At 42.2% G+C, this 26,935-nt stretch overlaps 2 protein-coding genes across 9 annotated transcripts in view; both read left to right on the top strand.

Annotated features, from left to right (window-relative positions):
- The window catches only part of SLC26A2 (solute carrier family 26 member 2), a 19,945-nt gene extending 8,013 nt beyond the window's left edge, over positions 1–11,932 (top strand). For all 7 annotated transcript variants that reach the window (XM_080995243.1, XM_080995241.1, XM_080995245.1 and 4 more), the window contains one exon: positions 1,415–11,932. In XM_080995243.1, the coding sequence (XP_080851369.1) occupies positions 1,415–2,920 (1,506 nt within the window). In that variant the 3' untranslated portion in view covers positions 2,921–11,932. The remainder of the gene's footprint in view (positions 1–1,414) is intronic.
- LOC308471322 (sulfate transporter-like) lies at positions 3,924–26,935 on the top strand (the record flags this gene model as incomplete). Of its 2 annotated transcripts, XM_080995236.1 has the most annotated exons (3): positions 3,924–4,055; positions 21,208–21,820; positions 22,488–26,935. In XM_080995236.1, 2 exons carry the CDS (start codon positions 21,221–21,223, stop codon positions 24,102–24,104), a joined length of 2,217 nt encoding a protein of 738 aa, XP_080851362.1. In that variant the 3' UTR covers positions 24,105–26,935. The 2 variants fall into 2 exon arrangements, with proteins under 2 accessions (XP_080851362.1, XP_080851361.1); XM_080995235.1 differs by lacking the exon at positions 3,924–4,055 and having other exon boundaries at positions 21,191–21,820.

Genomic DNA, 26,935 nt, shown 5'->3' with positions numbered 1-26,935 from the left:
ACGAGATTGGTGACAGACTGGTAACAAAGTTTCAATGCAGCCTCGTAATTAAGCATATACATGGTGATTTGGAATTTTGTTTTTGCAAGAAAATGGTTAGATTCCAATCCCCATTTAGCCCGTTACCTTGATGAGTTGGTTCAGATGTAATGCTGAACTGTAGTTGATGGGAAATGAAAAGTTGCTACTTTGGGGCTTAAATACTGCCCCCACCTGTGACTGAGAAGAGGAGCTTGAAAGATTTTCTTCCATTTTTAGTTTAGCTGGAGGTTACTGTGTTGTATGAACTAAACAAACTGACAAATTTTAATTATGGTTTGTTGAAACACGGCAACTTCAAACTATAGTTAAGAAGCTGACTTGTTTCAACAAACCAAATTTAAGATTAACCACAGTTTAGGATTTGGCTGTAATGTTTAGCAGTGGTTATCCTAAAAAGGAAGCATACGCCCCCAACCAACCCACTTACCCAGACTATTTCATTACATTGGTTAACCACCACAAATCCCCAGGTCTAACACAGGCTTAATCCAGCCAACTCATCACAAGAGTCAAAACTTTGTTGTGGCATCAGACAACAGATAAATATTTAATAACACTGTAAAGACACACATAGCTAAATAATATAAAATGCATTCCTTATAAGAAAATCATCAGCCCCAGTTTAATATGTACATGTGCATACCTATATGTGCACACTTGCCCCATATACATGGTGCTGTTTTGAAATTTTTAAATAAAATATTGGAGAGAGGAAAACCTTCAAATCCAAAAAGGTTAATAAACAAAAGCCAAAAAAAGAAAGAAATTCTGTAAAGAACTTGAAACAAACACAAACTGATTTTAACTGGTCCCCCACTGTCAGGGAACTGACATCGGAGCTAGAGGCGGAGGGAAGGCTCTCAAATGATGCTGGAGAAGGGCCCAGCAGGGAGAGAGGCAGCTCCGCAGATGGGGAAGCAAATCAGCGCAACACCAGGGATAAAGGGGGGCAGATGGGGGAATCGGCGAGAGGGCTCCAGGACTCTTCACCGGACACCAGCGGGGAGAGCACGGGTCCTCCGCTACCCACGCCCTCCCTGTGCAGAAGACTTCCGCGCAGAGAGAGTAGGAGGAGACTGGGTGTCAAACAACTTTTATGTTGGAAAAGATTTAAGAAACGCCCCCTGACGGATTCTGCTAGCGACTGAGGCAGCCACGAAGTGAAGGGCTGCACAGACTGAAAGGTTTAACAAGGCAACAAAGCCAGGAGAGGCGGCAACTTACGCACGAGCAACCCATACTCATTACACCCACCATGACTGATAGTTATGAACTGATACTTTCAACTGAAATAATGTTTGCATTGTCTAGTCATACTCTTCCATCCTGTGTTGCAAAATTGTCTTCTGATCTTTTCTCCATTTCTTTTCAGGTTGCCATGGGCTTCTTCCAAGTGGGCTTTGTCTCTGTGTACCTCTCTGATTCCTTGCTCAGCGGATTTGTTACAGGTGCTTCCTTCACCATTCTTACCTCACAAGCCAAATACCTGTTGGGCTTAGACATTCCCCGTAGCAACGGCATTGGTTCCTTGATAACCACTTGGATGAACATATTCAGAAACATCCACAAGACCAACTTCTGCGATCTCATCACCAGCTGCTTGTGCCTTCTTGTTCTTATCCCAACTAAAGAGCTGAACGAGCGATACAAATCCAAACTTAAGGCGCCCATGCCCACTGAGTTGGTGGTGTTGGTGGTAGCCACACTGGCATCTCATTTTGGGAAGCTAAAAGAGAAGTATGGCTCCAGTGTTTCTGGGCATATTCCTACTGGGTTTTTGCCACCGCAATCGCCAGACTGGAGTCTGATTCCCAGTGTGGCTCTGGATGCAATGGCCATAGCCATTATTGGCTTTGCCATCACAGTTTCTCTCTCTGAGATGTTTGCCAAGAAGCATGGCTACACAGTTAAACCCAACCAGGAAATGTATGCCATTGGTTTCTGCAACATCATCCCTTCTTTTTTCCATTGTTTCACTACTAGCGCAGCCCTTGCCAAGACACTTGTCAAAGAGTCGACAGGCTGCAGGACTCAGATCTCCGGTGTGGTGACTGCCTTGGTCATCTTGTTAGTCCTCCTTGTGATTGCTCCCCTGTTCTATTCCCTCCAGAAATGTGTCCTAGGGGTCATTACCATTGTCAATCTCAGAGGAGCCTTGCGGAAATTCAGTGACCTGCCCAAAATGTGGCGGTTAAGCAAAGTGGACACATTGATCTGGTTCGTCACCATGTTATCTTCAGCACTGATAAGTACTGAACTTGGCCTTCTGATTGGGGTCTGCTTTTCATTGCTGTGTGTCATTGTGAGGACGCAGAGACCAGAAGGGCACTTACTGGGCTGGGTGCCAGAATCTGAAGTCTATGAACCCCTTCCTGAATATAGGAACCTTCAGATGAAACCAGGGATCAGGGTTTTCCGTTTTGAAGCACCCATCTACTACGCTAACAAAGAAAGCTTCAAGTCCATGCTGTACAAGCAGACTGGAGTCAACCCTCTGTGGGAGTTGGCAGCAAAGAGAAAAGCGGAAAAGCGAAAGCTTAGTGAGAAAATGGTCAATGCCAACGGAAACCAGGCAGAGGTCTCAGTACAGCTTGTCGCTCACCCACTGGAGTTTCACACTATAGTGATTGACTGCTGTGCGGTGCAGTTCTTAGATACAGCAGGGATCCACACGCTCAAGGAGGTTCACAAGGATTATGGGGAAATTGGCATCCAAGTGCTGCTGGCTCAGTGCAGTCCCTCTGTGAGGGAATCCCTAGACCGAGGGGAGTACCTTAAAAAGGGGGAGGAACAATTCCTCTTCCATAGTGTGCACCAAGCTGTGGAATACGCATTGTGTGCTCACGGGAAGCATGGGCTCTGTGCCTCCGAAACCTAATTTCACTAAAGAGTGAATGGTGAATATTGGCCAAATTCAGGTAATGGCAGACTTGTGTGTGAGAGAGATAATGCTGGGCATACACTCGCACAGAAGTAAAGGGCTAATTATTTTATTCATATGGTGTGGGATCATACAAGAAGTTTTGATGCTTTAATTTTGCTATGTTGGACACAACATTAAGAAGGTAAGAGGCAAGGTGGATTATTATGTCTACAAGCTCTCGTGACAGACAACAGAACAAATACTCTTTAACACCAGATGTACCTCATAGTCACACCCCCTTCTCCTTTTAGTGTTTTCATGTCCCCAACTTTTCACCTCGCCTTAAAGCCCACTTTGGTGTATGAAAATAGTGCCGCCTTTCTGGGTGGTCCCCCCTCCCCCCGCCTTGAAATAATAAATATGGTTTGGATCCTAAATGACAGGAAGTTAATGGAAGGAAGGTTTTCTGTCCTATTTTGCTTATTGGGTCCCTTAAAAAAAAAATCTACAGAGGGTCAGGAGCCCCTTATGAACAAAGTGGATGAGGTACTGAGGGCTGCTGGGGAAGGAGAGAATATTTTGAGTGGAAATCTGCCCAATATGAGGTGATTCTCCCCTCCCTCAGCAGGCTCTCACATTATTCAGGAGGATCCCCAGATACTGTGAAGAGGCTTTTTAGGGGGCCCAGGCAGTAGCAAGGCAGAAGATGGAATAGGGAACTTTCATTCCATTCACTTACCTTAAGATCTAAGCTTTTGCCATTTGATCAAATTTATAGTTTCAACTAATCATTCTGCACAATTCAGGGGAGAGGAGTTGCTTGCTGACTTACCCCTTGATTTGTCTGATAAGTTACTGGGGAAAAAATATGTGTCCTGTTCTAACCTGTTGATAAGAAAAAGGTCAAAACTTTCTGCTGTTTAAAGCTAATCATAAGTGCCTTTACTAGGACTGTAAACAATGGAAAAAACATGTTGTTAGCTGTTTCATAACTGAGGGTTCTGGTTGTGTAATTCATAGTGTATGAAACAACCTGGATACTTAATCAACTTCTCAAACATTCCTTTGGTAAATAAAGCAGTGGCACTTCTGTTAAGAAAACCAATGGATGATGGCTGCAGGGTAATCAGAGCAGGTTACAGGACATTTTGTAAGTAGTCTTTTTTCTTTGTCAGTTAACTGCTATTACATAATGCATAAAGTAAACAATTCTACAAGGATAGAGTTTCTTTGCACTTTTTATTGTTCATGACCCAAATGTCTTTGCAGAAATAAAATCAGTTGGTTGTTTCCAAGTTCTTGCAGGTTAGGTATGTAAAATATAAGCAAATGAGAATGAGATAAAAAAAAACTTTCCCCGCCACTTTTAAATTAAATATTTATTTCCATCACGTGATAGTGGTGGTGGAGCTGTTTAAATACTGGATTGGGAATATGCATGTTCAATTGCAGTGAGGGGTTTTGTTTTGTTTTGGAGGAAATAATCTTGCATAATTAATAAAAAAAGGGGGATTCATGAGACTGAGGAAAGGGAAAGCTGAACATAGTCAGCTATTCTGATTTCTACTAGCATAGAGAAATACCAGGTACAATCCCATGGATAGAACATATTGGAGGAGAAGAAATTTTTAGAAGAGAGATATTGAAGGTACAATTAGGCGGCATTCCAGTGAGCAAGAAAATAGGGAGACGTGTTCCCCTTCTTCAAAAGGGGTGAAAATAGTTCTAGGTTGCACTATTCTGCTTTGCCCAGACATTACCTGGAATACGGTGTCTCGTTCTGGGCACCGCAATTTAGGGATATTGACAAATGAACATATCCAGAGAAGGGTGGCAAAGATGGTGAAGGGCCTGGAGACCAAGTCCTATGCAGAGAGATTGAAAGAGTTTGGTGTCTTTGTCTGGAAAAGAGATGTTTAAGCGGTTATATGATAGCCACTTTCAGATACATGAAGGGCTGTCATGTAGATAATGGAGCAGACTTCTTCCTCCAGAGGGTAGGACCTGAAGCAAGAAGTTCAAATTTTAAGAAAAAGGATGTAGACGAAACATTAGGAAGAACTTCTTGATGGTATGAGCTCTTCAGCAGGGGAATAGACTGTATCGATGGATTCTCATGAGAGCTTTTTAAGCAGAAGCTGGGTAGCCAACTGGCTTAATTCCCCTGAGATAAAAAGGGCTAAAGTGGTTTAGGCAAGCCATCTGTGGATGTGACCAGTTCCTTCTTGTGACACCATTTCCTTTTCTTCATAGGAATATAATTTCCGTTAACTTGGTGAGGGAAACAGCAGTTATTCGATCTCTGTGTCATAGGGGCTCCCCCTTCAGGAGGTTTTGTAATAAAAAGAAGTAACACATACACAACATATAACCCTTGCTGTAGTTTCCCACCATGTTTACCAAATTCATACAGAAGTTTGATGTTCAAGGTAGGATAGTGACCTTTTCCCAACAGTGGAGTTGTGCTTTTATGGCTGCACTGCAGACAGGAATTCCAAAGTTGAGACATTTCCCTCCAAGGGATGTGAGCGTATTTTGCCAGTCACTTTGTGGAAACAGGTATACATATGTACGACTCTTTCCCATGCTTTGTATAGAAGTATGAGAATCGTATGCAGGAGTGCACCAGTAACTTCTGAAACTTAAGATGAGAAGTAGTTTCAAGGCAGTAGTGCATCTGTCTTCCATAAATCAGGACTGGACTTTGGTAATATGGCACCCTGAGTGAGGGCAAAATGTGGCACCCCCCTAAATTGCTCCCCCCCCCTCACAACTCAGTCGCCCGTCTGACCAGGGCCTAACTTTGTGTAGATATCTGTAAAATTGAGTTGGTGTTGTTGTTGCTCTCCCCTTGGCTTGGTGTCCTATGCAGGGGAACTGCCTGCACCACCCTAAATCCAGCACTGCATAAAGGTGCTCTGCAGGTTTACATACTGCATTCAGGAGTAAAGAAGTCCAGCAGAACAGTTGATGGATTTCATTTAACTCTCACCATTAATTCCATTAAAATTTGTGGAATTTCTTTCTTTCTTTCTTTCTTTCTTTCTTTCTTTAAATATAATTTTTTTAATTGCCAAGTAAATACATCAATACATCAATACATCAGTACCAAACCATGCATAAAGAATAATATAAAGAAAGAAAAAATAGAGAAGAAAAAGAAAAAGAAATGCAAAGAAAAGTAGTCAGTAAAAGAATAAAGAAAAGTATAATATTTCAATACAATAAACACTATTTTACAAAATAATAGTAATAATAGACTTCCATCACTCTCACAACACTTCCTTTCACATTTTATATTTTATCTGTATTTCAGTATTATTTCCATCTTAATATATAGATATTTGTATTTCCCCTTTTCCATTCATGAGGTCATTCTAAGACACAGCCAAAATTTTACATTAGAACCTTGTCTTTCATTCAAGTACTTCCATTCCTTCTTGACTGTATTACTTTTATTATGATGACCCACATGTCCCAGTTAAGTGTGCTGCATGTCCAGGTTTGATTTGGGTTTAAAAAAAATTCTAGGAGACCACCATATATTGGAATTAACACAGCTAGAAAAATGAACGGCTTGACAGGCTCTTCACTTCCCCTCAAATCTGCAGTGTTGCTGAACTCAATTTGTTTTGCTATCAATCTGCATGTAGCATCATGGTTTAGTCTCAAAGAGTTGGCATAGAGGTAACCTTTCCCATCCCAAGATAGAGAGGGCTGCTTTTCCTATTTCAAAGTTTAGCTCCTGCTTCTGGGCCAAACTAAGGTGGCTTTGTTGACGTAAATCGGAGCTGTTGATCCTGACTTCATGGCCTTGTTTTGCATGTGAGTTCTACTTGATGCGGCAATACCCTTTACAGAGCCAGATTTTGTGTATAAGATTGTACAATCTGCTCAACAATATGCAAGTTTTCATCAAGCAGAAGAACTTTTAATTGAACAATACAGATTTCTCCCGCTGAGACTTCAGCCTTTTTAATGCCAAAAGGTCCTATTATGGTCTTTGCCAGCTGGAGTGACAAGAAGTATTACATTTTTAGCACTTTTCTATATTTTAACAGCAGGGCATTATGGAAATTAATATCCACAGAGCTTCACTTATAAACTTAAAATATCTCTTAATTTAGCTTTTCTCATATTACAGCTGCTGTTTATAGCAGTTTCTGTTGCTCTTAATGTATCTAATGCACCATAAGTGCTGGCATTTAATAACTTAACAGATTTTACTTCTTGAACTATGTGTGCAATTTCAGTAAGTTACTGTGGTGTTAATTTTAATCGGGCATTTACAAGATTCTAAGCATAAATACTTAGAAGCGTGCATGCAACTGTTCCTGATCGAAAAACTTCCTCTTTTTAATCACATAAACAGAATTTTTAGTTACATTGTGTGTCTTATGCCATTTTATGTTTGCTTTTTTGGCAAAAACAACAGCAGGTAGCATATTACCAAAAAAGGCATGATATGTGACAGTAAATGGAGCCGTTATGTCTTTCTATGTTTATTATATCTTTTTATTTGGGGACAGTTCAAAGCATTTTTAAAGGGGCATGCTCTGTGACTTAATTCATGCTATACAAATTGATGATGCTATATATTATATTAGTTTGTATTCTGCTACATACAACGTATTGCACAAAGCAGTGTATGCTTCCTGCCTCAAGTGATGGCTGCTTAAGAACCACCTTGACCTGAGAGGAAGGGAGAGAAGGCAGAACAGCCTAGCAAGCTGCTCATTTCAGGTGGTTCCAGTTGACAGCATTCCCGTCCCCTGGTGGTTCTTCTTCACCTTGCTCGCTGGGCTCTGGGGATGCTCTCCCTGAGATGCTATTGCGGGGTCATCTGAATTCCCATGGGATTTTGTGAGAGCCTCCCAGAGCCCCATAAGCAAGACTGAAAGTTTAAAGCCTCTTTCTGTTCCGAGAAAAGCTTGTGCAAGAAGGAGCTCTCTGTCTTCCTTGCATATCATTTGTGTGATTTCAACCGCGTAAAGTTGAAGTTGCACATTTTAAAACGTGCATAAGTAGCGATCATAGTATATATTTTTCTGGAACTAAAAGATTAGGAGCGGCTACCTTTCTGTGCTTCTTTATCCCTTCTGTCCCATAACACAATTGGCCTCTTTCACGTGCCACAATGAGCCAGGGTTTAACATCGACTAGTAATCATGGCTTAAGTGGGAGATTAACAAACAGCGATCTTTGGTTTGGACATACCAGGTTTTCCTGATTTTTCTCTTACTTCTGCCAAGTGGCAACAACTGGGCAGCATGTGCCAACACACTGCTCATTCACAATAAACCAGATGTTACTAACGCAGCACCTGTGAGTCCAAATGTGCCCACAGAGGCTTTCCATGGCACCCACAGGGCCTCCTCCCCCTGCTGATATTTGGCTTGGAAGAAGCATTCTGTTGCATCCAGTGGAATAAGTTGCAGCGCATGCTTGGTTGTGGTGTGAGAGTGGTGTCTGTGACAGTTTATCCAGTTTGTAAATGTGCCCACAGGCCTTAAAAGCTTGCCAACCCCTGCAAGAAACCATGATAAGTAATTAAAAAAAAGGGGGGGTTCCCACTCATTGTAACATGTAAATGTGGCCAATGTGTGATGTGAGTTTCCTTACGCAGAGAGATGATGTGATGTCACATTGTGTTAAACTACACATTCTCAGGAAGAGGAAACATTAGGAAGCAGCAGCTCTGTTTCCCTTGTGAGTTCCAGGATTGGCCCTTAGGGATGTTTTAGAATTTTCTCATTTTGAGCGCTTAGTGTTTTACAGTGTGGAAGATTGCCAGTGGCGTGCTTTGCTTTTGCTTTACAATACATTGTTGTTAAGGGCCCGGAATGCCCTATTACTATGAAGCTCTAAGCCTCTTAAGTAGTGTGAAATTAAATCTCACTTCAAAATAATAGATGATCATTTTAAGCCTTAGGACCTGGATGTTTCTGTGCTTTTGAGAATAGTAATCAAGCTTATGCACCAAAGTAACCCAAACGGCACCATTAAATACTAAATTTTGTAACTTGTATAAATCTTGCAGCCATGCAAATATATTAAAAATTGCTTTATTTTTCATGTTTTTTGTGCTAGTCACACAAAGGGGAAAAGGCTAAGTAGGGCCCTAAACAGTGAAGAAACTTGATCAGGGCTTTCTTTGGGTTCTGAGATTTCATCAGACTTTGCCTGAATTGCAGCCATAGATAGATCTCTCTTTTGAACAAAAATAAAAATTTGATTTTATGGGGTGCCAGTTCTACAGAATATCCACAGCACTGCCAATTTCTTCTTCACAAATATAATGATCCTCCTGGGCAATAGTTATTGAAAATCCTCAGTGGTCTTCCATAAAAATTGTACAAAGTGTTCTATAAGATTCTAGCAGTTGCTCAGTTGTTTGCATTGATAATCACAATGAAATCAAAAGAGATACTATGCAGTACTCAAGTTCTCAGTCCTCAGTTCAAACATAGCAAGGACAATGGTTTGCTACTGCTAGTCACTCTCCTTTAACACTTGGCTCAATTTGTTATTTCCTAGTTTGTGGCAAATCATAGTTTGTTGTTGCATGTTATCAGGCAAACTACAGTATATTGCCCGTGAGCTTGAGTTTTGGTCATGTAATACAAAACTCTGGTTTAGTGTTACATGTGAACCAATCCAAAGTCTATTTGCTATGTTGACGTAAGACCAACATAACGCTTCCCCATGGACTTGTGACATTTACTGGCTACTTCCCGGTAGGCCTCAGAGATCTAAGTTATCAGTATGCAACAGACTGTTTAACCACCATGTGTTCAGCAAACTAGTGTCCTTTCTGAAATATAGTAGATGTGTTGATTGGACCCCTTCAGAATTTTTCTTATGGAATATCTCTGCTCACTGAAACAGGGAAGTATTCATCCCAATCCACCATTAGAAGATAATTAGCCAATCATAATTCAAATGTTACTCTAAGGTGAAAACCGACTTTGTTTTTGCATCTGGAATATTCAAGACAAATTACTGGCTTAGTATCCATAATGTGAAATGTTATAATGAACTGTATTAAGCAGTCACAGCTTTCTGAAATGAATGTCCCAAGACTTTCCTTTAAAAGAAATACCACAATGAAAATGAATATAGAATTGATCAGCCTTCCAACACTTACGGGGTTATTCACTTACATGCCATAGGATACCTTGAGTTAAAAGGTCTGGCAGAAAAAAATCTTTTGTTTTTTCAGGGTACATGGCAGAGATTAGTGTGTGCATGTGTCATTTTAGAAGAACAGTTGTGAGCTATGCAAATATTTGCTCTGAAATTTCCAGCGGCTTAGTATTGTGTGTGTGACATTATCTTCATGCTATCAAAGATAAAGGGATTTTGATATTTCCCCCTCTAAACTGAAGAGTTGTATGTGAAATATTTATGAAACAAAAATATTAAGGATATTTTTATGGAGAGGCATTATTGCACAATATAGATTTCTTTCTCAATATCTGATTTTATTGTGAAGGTGTTTTTGAAAAATGAGAGAGACTGGTGAGAGAGTTTCTTTTTCTTGAGTGATATTTGTTCCTGACATGCGTGCAGCTTAGCTTAGCAAACACTTTTCCTGTTTGCTCTTCATCAGCCATTATTTATTATGACACTCCAAGAAATGGCTGGTGGTTCTTCTGGCATTGCTCCAGTAGATCAAATGGAGCCAGCCTGTGTTGTTCCCCCCCCCCCCCCCCGCTGCCGCCGCCACCGCCGCCCTAGGAGTATATGAACAAGTTGTCTCAGGAAGAGATCTGCAAATTAGAGGGAGCTCTTAGTGAAATCCACAAGCCCCACCCCAACTCCTTCCATTGTTCGCCAAGTCACTCAATTACAAAAGGAAACACCTGCCTCAAATTTCAAGCACTGATTCCAAACCAAAGAAAAAACATAATAAGGCCAAGCTCAAAAAGCATGATGGGAACTGGATCTTTGTACTTTACAAAATTGTTATGAAATGCAATCTGCTATGAACCAAATGTTTACTACTTTTATTACATAGTTATAGTCTTATCACTTTGCTACTCTAACAAATAACTGGGACACACACAGACACTATATGTATATACCTACATATCAAGTATAGATGAATGAGCTTTAAAGAGATCTCCTTTACTTGAATGTTATATTTTCCTTGAGCATCGTTCGAGAAATCGTCATTGTTTTGAGGCCTTGAGCATTTGTTTCTATACATACAAAAATCACTTAAGTGAACCTCTATTACATCCTTCCCTTTTGACTACCGGTAGCTCCTGGCTATAAATACAGGTGGAAGTATTTTCCCCTCTTCACTGATGTCTTTAATTAGTTAGGTCTGACTATGCCTGTGGTTGCTTATACCACGAGAAGGAGCTGGGCTTGCCGGCATCTGGAAATGCCCATCTTTCTTTACTTCTGGTACACAAATGAGCCACCAGAAAGTAACAGGCATTTGTGAGCACAAATAGCAAATCGGAAGACAATGGGAGAAATATTAACTTGGTCTGCTGTATTCTTGTCCATCTGGACAAACCCTAAGTCACATTCACCACACTATCACAGAGCTGGTAGGATTACCGTGAGAGGGCTGTCAGAGTACCCCCCCCCCCCCAATACCCACCATGTGAAGTAAATGCAATATCAAAGTGTTATTATTCTTGGTTACATCTCTTGGCTATGTTATCCAGAAAACACTAAGTTGGAACGTCTTGTGGAATTAAAAAAAAACAAATTTGCTATTGATAGCATTGTGACCAAATATGGCTTTGTGAAATGGCTGCTTTTTATTGATAGCTCTATATGTTTTTTTTATATGAGAAAGACTTATCAAAGTACAAAAATACAAAACAAAGCAATAATCACAAAGTGTGTGCAAGCATGTTTCCTATAATGTTAAGCTCCAGCTGCTAAGATACAATGCTAGCGTCTTTTGTTAAAAGTCTCGAGCAGGAAAATGAATTTTGTATCTATTTTCATAAGATTGCTTTGTAAATATTTTTGCTATTAAAATATATTTTATAACTCTGTTAATGTGTTTTTGTACTTCTCAATTGGCTGTCTGTTCTATTGAGTATATCAAGATCTCGGTAACTGTATAAGCTCCATAGTGACATGACCAATTTTGATATGCAGCTCAAATACAGAGCAGAATAAGGGTGTTCACATTTAGGCTGCTTCAGACAAGCCTGAATTGTTTGCAGAGAGGTTAGATGGCAAACACCCAGTCTTTGGAGGAGGGAGCCAGTTTGTTTCACAAGAGCTCCAAATCATCATCGTTGTTGTTGTTGTTGTTACTACTACTATTATTATTTACCTGCCCTTCACTATCAGGTTCCCAGGCCAGGTTACAACATCAAAAACAATTGAAAACCAACCCTCAACCATAAAAAATAATGGTGCAGCCTGAATTTGCTAGGGTGTGATGGAATCCCACCCTCAAATAGTGGCAATCTGGAAGCACCCTTAGTCTATAATATTCTTAGACACAGAATTTATGCACAGTTAATTAGTAACATTATTCCCCAGTGGGCATTAGGACTAATTCATATATACTGACTCCCCAAATTTCTTCAAATTAATCTCTGTGACATCACAAATCCCATATTAGGTGTTTAATAATATGGACAATATTGCTTTTGCACACACACAGGCTTTCTAGATGCTTTGTGCACTTAAATATATGTAGGTAGGTAAAGCTATAAGGGTGAAGGACCCCTGGATGGTTACGTCCAGTCAAAGGCAGCTGTGGGGTGCAGTGTTCATCTCGCTTTCAGCCCAAAGGAGCTGGCATTTGTCCACAGACAGCTTTCCAGGTCATGTGACCAGCATGACTAAACTGCTTCTGGCACATAGAGGACCGTGATGAATGCCAGAGCGCACAGAAACACCATTTACCATCCCACTGCAGCAGTACCTACTTATCTACTTGCACTGGTATGCTTGCAAACTGCAGAAGCTGATAGAGCAACGGGAGCTCACCATGTTGCACAGATTTGAACTGCCAACCTTACGATCAGCAATCCCAAGAGGCTCGGTCGTTTAGACCACAGCGTCATCCGTGTCCCTTAAATATATGTAAAATCCTCTGGGAAAGGCCGTTTCCCTTTCCTTTGCATACCTGGATATTTTTTCCATATAAAAACCCCACTTTGGGCAAATACAAAGTATTGTTTTTCTTTATTATTAAATTTCTATACCTCCCTTCTGTTGAAAAAATGCCCTGGGGGTGCCTGCAAGCCCCCGAAACTCTGAGCGTCCTCCGGTACGCACAGCTCTGGAAAAGGCATCTCCCTTCTCTTCCAGTGCACTTCCTAGCGACATATACCAGCTGGTATATGTACACTAGTCTTCTGGCATAACACAGCAAGAAGAGTGAGACATCGTAGAGCTAACCTATTTATTTACACGCTATGTACAGACAAAACCATAATGGCGTCTGTTCTCTCCAGCTCTGAGAGAACAAACAGAAATAAAAAAGCGAAAGTACAGTGTAATAGTACCCGCAGCGGAAGAGATAGGACTGTTTTCCTTTCCCAGACTCGTTGCAGACAGGCATGTGATTTACAACAATCTCATCTGTAGCATCGGAGGAGTGAAACTGCTAACACCTTCACCAGGTTTCCAATATAAAAACACAAAAATATATACCACAGAACAAAGAAAAACAATAGTACTCTCTGGCTTAAAAGGCCAGAGATTGCTCAATTAGCCAACAAAAGCATGAGAGAAGAGGAATGTTTTTGCCTGGCGCCTAAAGATATGTAATGAAGGTGCCAGGTGAGCCTGCCTGGGGAGAGCATTCCACAAACGAGGAGCCACCACAGAAAAGGCCTGTTCTCATGGTGACAGCCTTTGGACCTCTTGTGGAGGAGGCACATAAAGAAGGGCCTCTGATGATCATTCATAGGGGGAGATGTGGTCCCTGAAGTATTGCACTCCTGAGCAATATGGTTTTCTAGAGATGATGTTTTCTACAGACAGGCCTTAGGATAAGCTTCCGTTTCAGTCTCTCACCATTCCAGCTTCCTTGTTTCTTAGACTGTGTGAATCCCTTGAACAGTTGGCCAGTCACATGACAAACACTGTCTAGATGAAGGCTCCTGCTGCAGAATTCTACACTTTGTAAAAAGCTGAGGGGAGGGGGACAATGCAAAGGGTTAATGTACACTTTTTGTTTATTAATTTCAAAAACCATTGCTTACATGTGCTTGGACCATGTTTATTTATGAGATAGATATCACTCCATAGAGCAAGGGTGGTTTTAGTTATCTGTTTGTATAAATCAGTGGTTCCCAAGTAGGGATCCAGGAACCCCTGGAGTTCTGGGGAACACACCCAGGGGGTCTGTAGCATCATCGCCTGCCAGGGGACTCACTTATCTTGTTGATTAAATTTTTCTCCCCCCCCCCCAAAAAAAACTTTGTCATTTTTACATGGTAATAAAAATTTTATGGTCTGTTTTTTAGTATACCTAAAATCCTTTGCTTATGAGGGTCTACCCCACATTTTATTCAAGAAATTGCTTTGCACAGATAACTCCCATAGAGTTATCAACATTTTCAAAAGTAGGGGATCCATGGCTTGGCTTTTGAAAAATAGGGGGTCCTCAATAATTAGCTAATGGGGAACCACTGGTGTAAGTCCTTGTAGTCAGGTGGGCAAGTTGGGTGGTTGCCCAGGGAGTGTGGGAGGCGCCAAGCAGAGCTCAACGGCAGTGATTTTTTTGCCCACATTGAGCCAGGGTGGCAAACAGGAAGTGTCTGTACCCAGCTGCCCCAGGCCTTCACAAAGCAAGAATCTTGTATGTACCAATAACCACCCAAGGTGAATGAAAGCCACCTAAGATTTCTGGAGAATAATTTCCCATGGCAGTTGCCACAGGCAAAGGTGTAGGAGTAATGTGAAGCCAGGCCTTAAGGGAAGAATCATTACTGAGTGAGTAGTGGAGAAGGCCAGCAGCAGGCCACAACCAGAAGAGAGGGAACGAGAAAGAAGTTCTGCCAGAAGCGGGTTGGAATCTGGAGGAGGTGCTCAGGAGAAATATAACCCGGTCCCTATTCCCTTATCTCCATGTAAGAAAAAAAATGAAGCACATCATATATTGGCTTCAAGGCCCCCAGCTTGATATACACACACATGCATGGCTCCTCGTAGAGGGCAGTAGCAGGGTGTCCAACATCACACCAGTGCCAGGCCACATAAACCCTCTAGTTGGCTTTGCAAAGCTGACCACAGGGCCCCTCCTAGGCTTTTATTTATCCTGGGGCCAGCCCTGTTTGTAGTAGTATGGATCAACATAGTACTATTTTTACTATAAGCAGCCTATATGAGCTTTACCCCTTAATTACAAAACAGACTATATTGAGACAGCTTTGTTGATGCCATCCTTACCTTAAGAAGCCTTTTAACTTGAGTTACCCTTACTCTCGATTACCTTTACTCTAAGTTTGACATCTGGCATCCCCAATGGGTTTTTGTGGCTATAAAGGTAAAGGGACCCCTGACCATTAGGTGCAGTCGTGGCCGACTCTGGGGTTGCGGCGCTCATCTCGCTTTATTGGCTGAGGGAGCCGGCGTACAGCTTCCGGGTCATGTGGCCAGCATGACTAAGCCACTTCTGACGAACCAGAGCAGCGCACGGAAACACCGTTTACCTTCCCGCTGGAGCGGTACCTATTTATCTACTTGCACTTCATGCTTTCAAACTGCTAGGTTGGCAGGAGCTGGGACCGAGCAATGGGAGCTCACCCCGTTGCGGGGATTCGAACCGCCGACCTTCTGATCGGCAAGTCCTAGGCTCTGTGGTTTAACTCACAGCGCCACCCGCGTCCCTTTTTGTGGCTATACGGGAACTTGTGCTAAATGGGGAACTTCAGCTTTGTGTCCCATTTTCTGTACAATGGTGTGGGCTGGAGAAAAAAGGGCTAATCCCAGGTTCAAATTATATGTCTAGATAAAATGGACATAAGGACCAAAGGTAGAACTTCATTGCTTTTAATTAGGGAGAGATACCAAAGATAACAGAGATCTTTTGCCCATGAGGCCATTTACCCCCAATCATGGCCACCTACCCCATACTTGACATAATATGTGACATCAGGTGTGGGGCAGGTGGAGAAATGGCTGGATCGACAATGATGTTGGCCTATAGGGTCGGAGACAGATAACTAGCTGGCTTGCCAGGCCAAAAAAGGTTCACCATGATATGCATGTTTCATGATGGTAAAAGTGGTAGTTTTAAATAAAGTTCTACAAATAACTTGTCAGTCTTCAACAGGGGAAGTATGTTAGATGTGCACCTGCCCCGTCTCCTGTTATCTAAGTATGTTGGTGTTCCTTTGTGGACAGGGATAGCTTAACTACTGTTATCTATGCGCTGGTAACTTCAAGGTTAGATTACTGCAATGCATTATACATAGGGCTGCCTCTGAAGATGGTTCGGAGACTTCAGCTAGTGCAGAATTCAGCGGCCAGGTTGCTCACCGGAGGAAGACGGTTTGAGCATATTACACCAATCCTGGTCCAACTGTACTGGCTACCAATTAGTTTCTGGGCCCAATTAAAAGTGCTGGTTTTGACCTATAAAGCCTCTAACAGCTCAGGACTGCAATACCTCAAGGACCACCTCTTTCCATATGAACCTACCCAGACCTTAAGATTACCTTCTTAGGCCCTTCTTCATGTGCCTCCTCCTCGAGAGGTCTGGAGGGTAGCAACACGAGAACAGACCTTCTCTGCAGTGGCTCCCCGTCTGTGGAATGCTGTCCCCAAGGAAGTTCACATAGTACCTTCATTATACAGTGGTGCCTCGCAAGACGAAATTAATCCGTTCCGCAAGTCTCTTCGTCTTGCGGTTTTTTCGTCTTGCGAAGCACGGCTATTAGCGGCTTAGCGGCTATTAACGGCTTAGCGGCTTTAAGAAAAAGGAAACAAACTCGCAAGAACTCGCAAGACGTTTCGTCTTGCGAAGCAAGCCCATAGGGAAATTCGTCTTGCGGAACGACTCAAAAAACGCAAAACCCTTTCGTCTAGCGAGTTTTTCGTCTTGCGAGGCATTCGTCTTGCGGGGCACCACTGTACACCTTTAGGCACCAGGCAAAACGTTCCTTTTTAATCAGGTCTTTGGTTGATTTGATTGACATCCTATGCCCTTTTAAAATGTGGGGTTTTTTGGCGGCGGCGGGAATTATTGGGTTGTTGTTTTTATTTTGATCATATCTTTCGTGGTTGTATATTTTGGTTTTGTTCTGTGAACTGCTCTGCGACCTCCAGGTATAGGACATTATGTAAATTCAATAAATAATAATAATAATAAATTTGTCCTCATCACTACCCAACCCAGGGAGCAAAAGGATTAATGGGCTGAGTCACCTGCTTGTTCTAAATATATTTCCAAACATACCACTGAAGAAGACACTTTGTCAAGTGAGTCCTATCTTTCACCTTGTCGTGCTCAAGTTGGTACCAGTTTCTTTGCTGCACAAACTTGTTTCAGAACGGAAACCTACATCGTTTAGCAAGTTTATACTGGTTACACAGAAGCAGTATTTTAAAAGACTGCCCTGAAAACAAACATTTCCTTGATGACAGATAACTCTGGTGACCTTTGACTAGCTTTTGTAAAGTTAAATCTATTGCACTGGTCTTCAACTGGTAGATCAGGAACCGCAAGTAGGTCCTGGCCTGATCCAAGGTGGGCCACAACAGGAGCACTACCATCATGCAAATCTATTGTAAAAGATTAAGAAATCGGTCCTCAAAAGCATGGTTGAGTTAAAAGAGGGTCCTGGGTCTGAAAAAAGGCTGAAGACACCTGATCAATTGGATCAGGTATGTGTGAAAACCCTGTGTGAGAACCCTGTTATATTAAAAAAAAAAAAAATTATTATTGTACATTTTATGGAGTGATCTGTGACATGTGGCTTCTGTTGGCCAATAGTTCTGATGTGCCAGACATTATTGAGCCTAACCTTAGGAAACTGAAATAAATAAATAAATTTTAGAAAATGTCCAGTAGCACCTTAGAGACCAACTAAGTTTATTCTGGGTATAAGCTTTTGTGTGCATGCGCACTTCGAAGTATCTGAAGAAGTGTGCATGCACACGAAAACTTATACCAAGAACAAACGTAGTTGGTCTCTAAGGTGCTACTGGACAATTTTTTAATTTGTTTATTTGTTTCGACTGCATCAAACCAACACGGCTACCTACCTGAACTTAGGAAACTGAGACCATCTTGCTTTGTGCAAATGATGTAAGTAGGCATGTCAGAGGTCAGCAACTGGGGGCGGGGCTGGTTGAAAGTTGTCTCTGTTTGAGTGTTTGCCAGCTTGCCCCTCCTCAGAGATGGATTTAGGGGAACACGACCAGTTCAGTTGCACTGGGCGTGGAGCCTTGGCATCGCACCTACACACTTGCACATCCCTCTATGGATGAAGTCATGGAAAATTCAGAGCCCCACGTACAATCCTGATTCTACAAAGAACCACTTCTAAAACCTTAGTTTGCCCTATGTGATTTATTTATTTGCCATCAGTGTGTGTGGAGCTACCCCATGAAACTTACAACTAATATTTTGACATGGGGAAAACAAGGGAGGAAAAGGGAGGTAGTATGTTGCTATTTCATGCTTTAAGCTTGGCTACACGTCGTTACAGTATGACATGGGTGGGGAGCCTGAGGGGGGGGGCATATTATTGGGCTACAGCTCCTTTTGCCGTAGACTATTGGCCATGTTGGCTGAGGCTGATGGGAACTGAAGTCCCAGCAGTATCTGAAGGACCACAAGTTCCCTGTTCCTGCAGCTGGGTATGAGATCTAAAGGGCCGTGAACCCAGACTCTTGCACATTTGCACTAAACCAAGGTTTGGCTTAGCACTGATTGCAGATTGAGTCCATGTGTGCTGGCTAGTGGATCAGCTTATCAGTATCCCTTACCTAGTCCCTTGGTGAAAAGATACAATAAGGTGCATGGGAAGTGACGCCTGAGCACCAGCAATTCCCTTTTGTTTAGCCAACAAGCTCAGGAGAGCATGGCAGTCCTATCATCCACTACTGTTTAAACTTTTGAAATCATAAATGATAGGTATAGTTCAGGTTCCCATAAAAAAATATTCTATTTAAGTGGTGTTTGTTTTCAAAATATACCTCTGGAGTGGCTGGGCAGGAGTTGCAATAAAAGGGCGAATGAAGGGGATCCAATTCTACTTGTCTTCTTGTGCTGGAATTGGGGATCAGTTCGAGAGGAGGAGGAAGCAAACACTGCAGGTTTGGAGATTGTATAGGTTTGATTACTTCATTTTCCCCACCAGGACAAGATCGCTTGTGGGTTTGAAGGCTAGAAGTGATTTGCATTTGAGAAGAAAGGCATAACCAATTACTTACCAGAGGCACTGCCTGATTTCTGGTACCTGTCCTTCTGGTAAAACACTGTCCTCATTTTGTCCCTATTTTTGTCTTTGGGGAAGGTGCTTTGGGTGTGTGTAGGTGTTTTACCTGCTGTTTTGAGAGAGGCGTCCTGAGCATTGCCAGCTTCTCTTCTGTGAAATGCGTCTTTTGTTGAGCCAAAGAGATTCTTACATTTCCAGATGTGTCCCCTGACTCAACAGGGTTGGGAATCTGTGAATTATACCAATAATACTTACCATGTGTATAGTACTTTCCAATCCACCCACTCTTTAAAAGTCTCTCCTCCCCCAGTATATACTGTATACACTGCCGTCCACTATAATGGTGGCTCCAAGTGAGTGGCAAAAGAGACATTTTTTTATTGCAGCAGACAGTAGAAGTTTAAACGTTTTATTTTTAGAAAGTGTGTCTTAGTAATTCTGTTTTATTAGAAAGACCTTAAGATCAGGGATGAGTAGTATTATATGTTTTGATGAAGTAAGCATCCAAAGTGATATTTCTTGAACTTTTTTTTAAAAAAAGGTTTGCAAGTTTTCTATATAGCTATGCAAGAAAAACTGTGTACAAGTGCCAACTTCTTTAACCATAAATTATGATTTTTGCATATTTATTATTTATTATTTACAAGTAATCCAAGATCTAACAATTACAAAAAGGTCCACTAAGACTATGAATATTTACAGAAGACAGATTATTAGTAACTATTTACTTATCATTGTTTGCAAATCTCATCATTCCAAGAGACAAAAAATAATAATAATCTGATAAAAATGGGCCAAATGGTTTTACTGAAACTTTTCAACATACAATGTAATAAAAACTAATCTAAATAAAAATAAAAATAAAAATAAAAAAGAAGAAAGAAAAGAAAAGAAAAGGAGAAAAAGGGAATAAAATAAAATATAAAGCCGTCTCCCAGAGCTAGATATTAACGCTTGTTTCATGTAGAAAAGGGTGGACCCTCCCAGCTCTCACTGGGAGCTTCCACCCTGGGAGATCTTCCCTTCCCTGCCTCTCCCACAGCGTCTTTCACCTGCCCACCATCACCTTCCTGTGGGTACCTTCATTAACCCAGAATAGAGGACATCAAAAAACAAAATGTAAGCAAAAGCATAGCAAAGGAAAACGAGAAAAGACAGGAAGAGAAAGATCATAAAAAAGAAAAAGAGAGAAGCGAGAAATAAATAAATAGGATTTCTGATTCTCTATCAACAATGTATTCAATATATTCAACAAGATTATTCAATATAATTATTCAATATAAAGATTATTCAAAATATTCAGTGTGTTCACTCCAGGATGGTATCCAGCAGTATTCCAAGGTAATATCCAGCTGTTCCTCATTCTGCTAGGCAACATTTTCCCAGTCTTCAACCCCAGACATGCCAAATTAATTCATTCCCCTTTCCACACAAAAATTCCAAAAGGGGCTTTCCAGTTGCTATTATCACTAAATGCCAAGAATAGTCTTCCTTCAGTCTGGCATGTCAGTTCACATTCCAGGTGTTTCTGACTGATAAAGCAAAAGGAGAGTTTTAGATTATTTAAAAGCCTGTTTCATATTATCCTCCAACCACTTGTGTAGCACAAGATGAGCTGGTGTCGTACATAGTCATTGTGAATATATCTGGCCAGTATTTTTGTATAATGGCGTAATGTTTGGAGTTGCAGAGGCCCTTCACTTATAATTAATGTCTCAACCAATTAATGGCTTTTATGATTGGACTACTATGCACCAAAGGTTTATCAGTGCTGGTTCCTTTTATGGTCGTGCCTGAGCTGTGATTGTAATCTTGCTCAGTATGAAACAGTGCATCATTAGCCGGATAAGAATTCATTTGCAATCATGCATGAGTGGAGTACCTTCAGTTAATAGTGCACATGCTGCCCTCTTTCAGCTGCCTTGGAGCCATGGAGAATGGCACTGCTACCCAGATGCCTAAGCAGAGCATTGATATGCCAAGCATGCCACCACCAGAGTCATCTTCTCATTATGTGCCTGTCAAGCTTGAAGAGCATGAACCTCCAGGTCTCAGTGTCAAGAAGCTCATCAAGAAAGCCAGGGAGAATTCCGGGTGCAACCGACGAAGTGTCCTTGGTGTCTTCATTAAGCTGTTTCCTGTTGTAGAGTGGCTTCCCCGCTACAGTATCAAGGAACAACTGCTTGGGGACATCATCTCCGGCCTCCTGGTTGGAATAGTTGGCATCCCTCAGTCCATCTCCTACTCCCTCCTTGCAAGTCAGGATCCCATTTACGGACTCTACACAAACTTCTTCTCTGTCATTATCTACTTTGCCATGGCTACCTCACGCCACAATTGCATTGGGACTTTCGGAGTCCTTTGCCTGATGATCGGGGAATCAGTAAACCGGCAACTGACGTTAGCAGGATACCAGTTAGAGACTGACATACCGGTGAATGCCACGTTGAATGGGACAGTTGTCTGTGACAAAAGTTGCTATGCTATCACTGTGGCAACTGCTTTAACTTTTTTGGTTGGGCTTTACCAGGTAAGATAACTTCCTGATCCTTAACACAAGTGCTCTCTTAATGTTTCGGGTGCTTAAACGCTATATTCAAACCTGCCAACACAGTTATTGCTGCAGCTGCAAAAGGAGCAAGTGAAAAAGAGAAGCTGTGCTACTGTCATGGCTAATGGTGAGCCTGACCCCTGAGAAACTGTTGCAAAATTCCTTCATCTCTCGAAGAAATTTGGTGAAATGATCCTATCACTCCCCCCCTCCCTCCGATTTCTGTGGCTAAGAGAGGCCACTTGCATACAGCTCTGGTTGGAATTAGATACGAAGTTACAAAGAGAATGGCTTCCTTTATTATAGTTTCTGAGTGATCACAGATGTGGATCTAGTTTGCACATGGCAATAGCATCAGGTGATAACTTTCCTGTAAGATAGATCAAACACCACAGGCCGAGTGGGCACATCAGCTCGCATTACTCTAAGCTCAAGTGCTTTACAATGGGGTCACTTCACACATTAAGCTGGGGCAGGTGTTAAGCATGCAAGTGTTTTACATGTATATGCATGAACCAGAATACAAGAACAGGAGATTTTCTCACAACAAGCAGAGAGTAACAGAGAACAAATGCAAGTGCTGATAATTTGCTTCTTGCACCTTCACCCAGTCAGATTAATCAATGCAACTTGCTTTCCCTTTCAGATCCTTCTAGGGGTCTTCCAACTGGGCTTCATATCCGTATATCTTTCGGAACCTCTCCTGAGTGGCTTTGTGACTGGATCCTCCCTTACCATCCTCACTTCCCAAATGAGTCTTCTGCTGGGACTGAAAATCCCTCGCCACGATGGAGTGGGCTCTCTTATCTTCACGTGGGTTGACCTATTCAGATATATTGGCAACACCAACATCTGTGACCTAGTCACCAGCCTGATTGCTCTGGTCCTCATTGTGCCAGTGAAGGAGATCAACAACTACTTTAGAGACAAAATGAAGGCTCCTTTCCCCATGGAGCTTCTGGTGGTCATTGCGGCGACCCTGCTTTCGTATTTCTTCAACTTCAACAAGAGATACAAATCTAAAATATGTGGCTCCATTCCCACTGGTTTCAAGCAACCTGCTGTACCGGATCTGAGCCTTCTTTCAAACCTGGCGGTTGATGCTCTGCCCATTGCCATCATCGGCTTTGCCATGACTATCTCGCTGGCAGAAATATTTGGCAAGAAGCATGGCTACCCAGTTCGGGCCAACCAAGAAATGATTGCCATTGGCATGGCGAACTTCGTACCATCTTTCTTCTGCTGCTTTGTCTCTAGTGCAGCCTTGACAAAGACCCTGCTGAAGGAATCCACCGGGTGCTGTACCCAGATCTCAAGCCTGGTATCTGCGTTTGTGCTGCTCCTGGTGTTGTTGTGGATTGCCCCTCTCTTCTACTCACTGCAAACCTGCATCCTGGGGGTGATCACCATCGTCAACCTCAGGGGGGCCTTGCGGAAATTTGCCGACACCCCGAAGATGTGGCGGATCAGCAAGATAGACACCGTGATCTGGTGGGTCACCATGCTGTCCTCATTACTCGTCACTACAGAGCTGGGCCTCCTCATAGGCGTCTGCTTCTCCCTCCTCTGCATCATCTTCCGCACCCAGAGGCCCCGAGCCACGCTCCTCGGCAAGGTGAACGACTCTGAAATCTACGAGGACCAGTTCACTTACAAAGAGATCAGCAGCATTGCAAATATCAAGATCTTCCGTTTTGACACCTCCCTTTACTACGCAAACAAGGACTACTTCAAAAGTTCACTTTTCCAGAAAACAGGAGTGAATCCCTCGCTGGTTGCTGCCCTGCGGCGAAAGGCTGAAGCGAAAGCAAACCTGGGCAAGAACGAAAGCTGCTTTTCTTCTAAGTTTAACTGCCTGAAGGGCACCAAGAGAGACGCTGCCAAGGTTTCGGTTTCAGATGCTCCTGGCCCAGCCATAGACATGCACACTTTAATCCTTGACTGCGGCGCCATGCAGTTTGTAGACAGCGTGGGCCTCAGTGTGCTGAAGGAGACTCGCCAGGACTACCAGAAGATTGGCATCCAGGTCCTGCTGGCCAACTGCAACCCATCCGTGCGGCATCTACTCCAGGCAGGTGGTTGGCTTACTGGGATGGAGGATACGGAGCTGCTGTCCTTCCACAGTATACATGCCGCTGTGCAGTTTGCAGAGAAACAGCACCAAACTCAACAGATGGGCAGCAAAGTGACAGGGGATGCTTTCCTTAGTCCTGAAGAAGACAATGAGACCTCAATAACACCCAGTCTGGAGGGGCAACTGTAGGCCTGGATAGAGCAGAATGTGCAAAGACTGGGAAATGGTTTCGTACTTATTTTTATTGGTGCACATGACCAATAGCTGGGAATGACCTAAAAAGGACATTGACATTCAGTTTCTTGCAGCAGGCCAAGAGGCTTTCAAGAGGACTGTTAAAACTCAGGATGGTAACAACATTATAATGCTGTAGTTTTCTCAAAGGTTTCAGTCCCTCTTTATTTACTATTACTGATTTCAGCAATTTATATACGGCTTAACTCCGCATGGCCATGGCATAAGGGTTTCCACTAGCATAATCAGGGACAGCAATCATATTTTACTCCCTTTGGATACTATGTGGATCTAAAGAGTGAAAGAAGAAAACATGTTTGAAATGATTTTCTGTTTCAGATGTAGAGTTTTGTTTTAGGTTATTTCCCTTTTCATCCCTCCCATTTTTGTCAGGTCTCAATGTCTGGGCTTGTCTCACACAGGAGTTCCTCAGAGTTTGGCTTTGCAAGTTAACAGAGTTCAAGATGGAAGGTCTACTACCCGACAGTGGATGCATTGCAGGAAGCAGGGTCAGTTTATATGCCTTTCTTTAGTGGGATTGGCTACCCTACAGATTCTCAAGTCTGCCATGCAGATCATGCAGGCTATCCTGGGAACTGGTAGCAGTTGTGCATGGATGCCCAGTGGCTTGTTGCCTAACAAAAGCATCAGTGTAGGAAAAGAGCATCAGAGCTTGGTCAGGGGTAGATACTAAAAGAAAAAGGAGCAAGGTATGACATGCTAGAGAGCACTAATGGAGTGGCATTGGTGTGTGTGGGAGGGCAAAGGGTGATGATTTTCCAGGGAGAGTGATCAGTCTTAAATTAAGAGTACATGGCGAATCTTGGCATTACAAAGCCACACCAGAAGGCTTTAGCAATCTGATGTGTCTATCTGAATACTGGAGGAATTCCTTTACTTTCTAAAAAAGACATTCCAATTTATCTTTTGACATCTATTTCCCTGGCAGTACTTCATTTCCTTTTCTCATGCACTAATGAAATCAATCAAAAACAAGACCAAAAAACCCCTTGTCTGTATATTTCATGTTTTTATATATTTCACTGTATTTATTGCATTTATATGTTACCCTTCTGTTCAAAGAATTGCATTGGCCACCAATTACCTACTAGGCTAAGTTCAAGGTGCAGGTTTTCATGTGTAAAACCCTCTACAGTTTGGGATCAGCATAACAGAAAGATCGCCACAGGCTTCATATAGCTAGTTGATCACTGTGCTCTGCATGTGAGGGCCTCCTACAGATACCATGTTATCAGAAGATCCATTTCACACAATATAGAAACCGGGTGTTTAGTGTTGTGGCACCTACACATCGGAATTCCCTCCCCTTAAATACTGGACAGGTGCCATCTCCGTTGTCTTTTTGGTGCCTACAGAATACTTTCCTCTTCCAACAGGCCTTTGAAGCTGAGATCTTTCCCAGTCTGCACCTCTATTGAAATTGTTTTAAAGATCTTTTAAACACCTTTTAAAAATTGTTATATCACTTGTTCTTTACACCCCTGGGCTCCCTTTGGAAGGAATGGTGGGATGGAAATTTAACAAATAATAGGAATTAATAATAATATATATGCCACCTTTCCTCCAAGTAGTGCAGGCACTTCCCCATTTTATTCTTTCAACAACCTTGTGTGGTAGGTTGGCTAAGAGTGACTGGCTGTTACCCAGAGAGCTTCTTTGCTGAGGGAGGATTTGATTTTCTGGTGGATGTGAGGGGGAGAAGAGATATATGCCACCCAAATACCCTGGAGGACAGGCAGAATATGGATATTATCAAAGTAATACATAACTATCTGATGCATCAATAATATTACCTTACATTGACCACCAGAGGGCAAGAGTATGTCACAAAAACGCAATCTATAGCACTAACAGAGCGACTGTTGAAGGAAGTGATCTTTTTGGGGATAAAATCTAGAGCAAGTGACAGTGAGGACTTTGTTCCAAGCAGCAATCTTAGGGCATATTAAACTTCATAAAAACAGTTATTGTTTAGCCTTCATTGAGATTTATTTCTTTGCAAACACACAGAGATAGGACGATTGCTGTATATTTCTGCCACTATCTGAACATGATTTATTTCCCAAGGGAGAATAGCACAAGTGATAAAGTACGTTCACCTCAAGGTGCTAATTTCCATCAGTTAAAAAGGGAATTATACTGAGACTGAATATATGAATATTAATATAGATGACAACACCTTAGCATTGTCACAGAAGAACATGATTGCAAGCTGTTCACTATTTTTGATTCACTGAGATTATGCCTGCTCAGGTGACATCTTCACAGTGACACTTGTGTCACACAAGGAATGTAAAACATGACATTTTCCCACCCCCTAATAGACCCCCATTTTGTTGTTCCCAAGATGTGTAGGTTTGCACTAAAGCCAAACTAACGGTGGCAATTGTATGTTACCAAAAACTGCTGGACTGGTGGGATGAGAAGGGGGTATTTTACCTTTTTTCTCTTTCCCTGCCATTGACCCTCCCAAAACAAAAATATATCTACTAAGCAGTCAGCATTTGTGGGGATGCTCCAGCCCACAGGCCAATTTCAGCCCACCAAGGGGTCCAGTTTTGCCTGTGAGGCCATTTCCCCCAAACCACACCTGCCTATCCATTAACTGACTCACAGGAATAGAGGCTTCCTTTGAAATGCATATAGCAGCTTCAGAGAGGTGGCCTTTTGTACCTATGATACTGAGAGGAAGAGTTCAATGAACTCATCCCTCTCTAGAGTCCTGAAGCTGCTCAGCCAACTTCCCAGTGGCTGCTCGCTCTCTC

This window comes from Podarcis pityusensis, assembly GCF_964106645.2.
Source record: "Podarcis pityusensis genome assembly, chromosome: 2".
NCBI classification, from domain to species: domain Eukaryota; kingdom Metazoa; phylum Chordata; class Lepidosauria; order Squamata; family Lacertidae; genus Podarcis; species Podarcis pityusensis.
The sequence above is the reverse complement of the archived record's forward strand: the minus strand, read 5'-3'. Positions and strand labels throughout refer to the sequence as shown.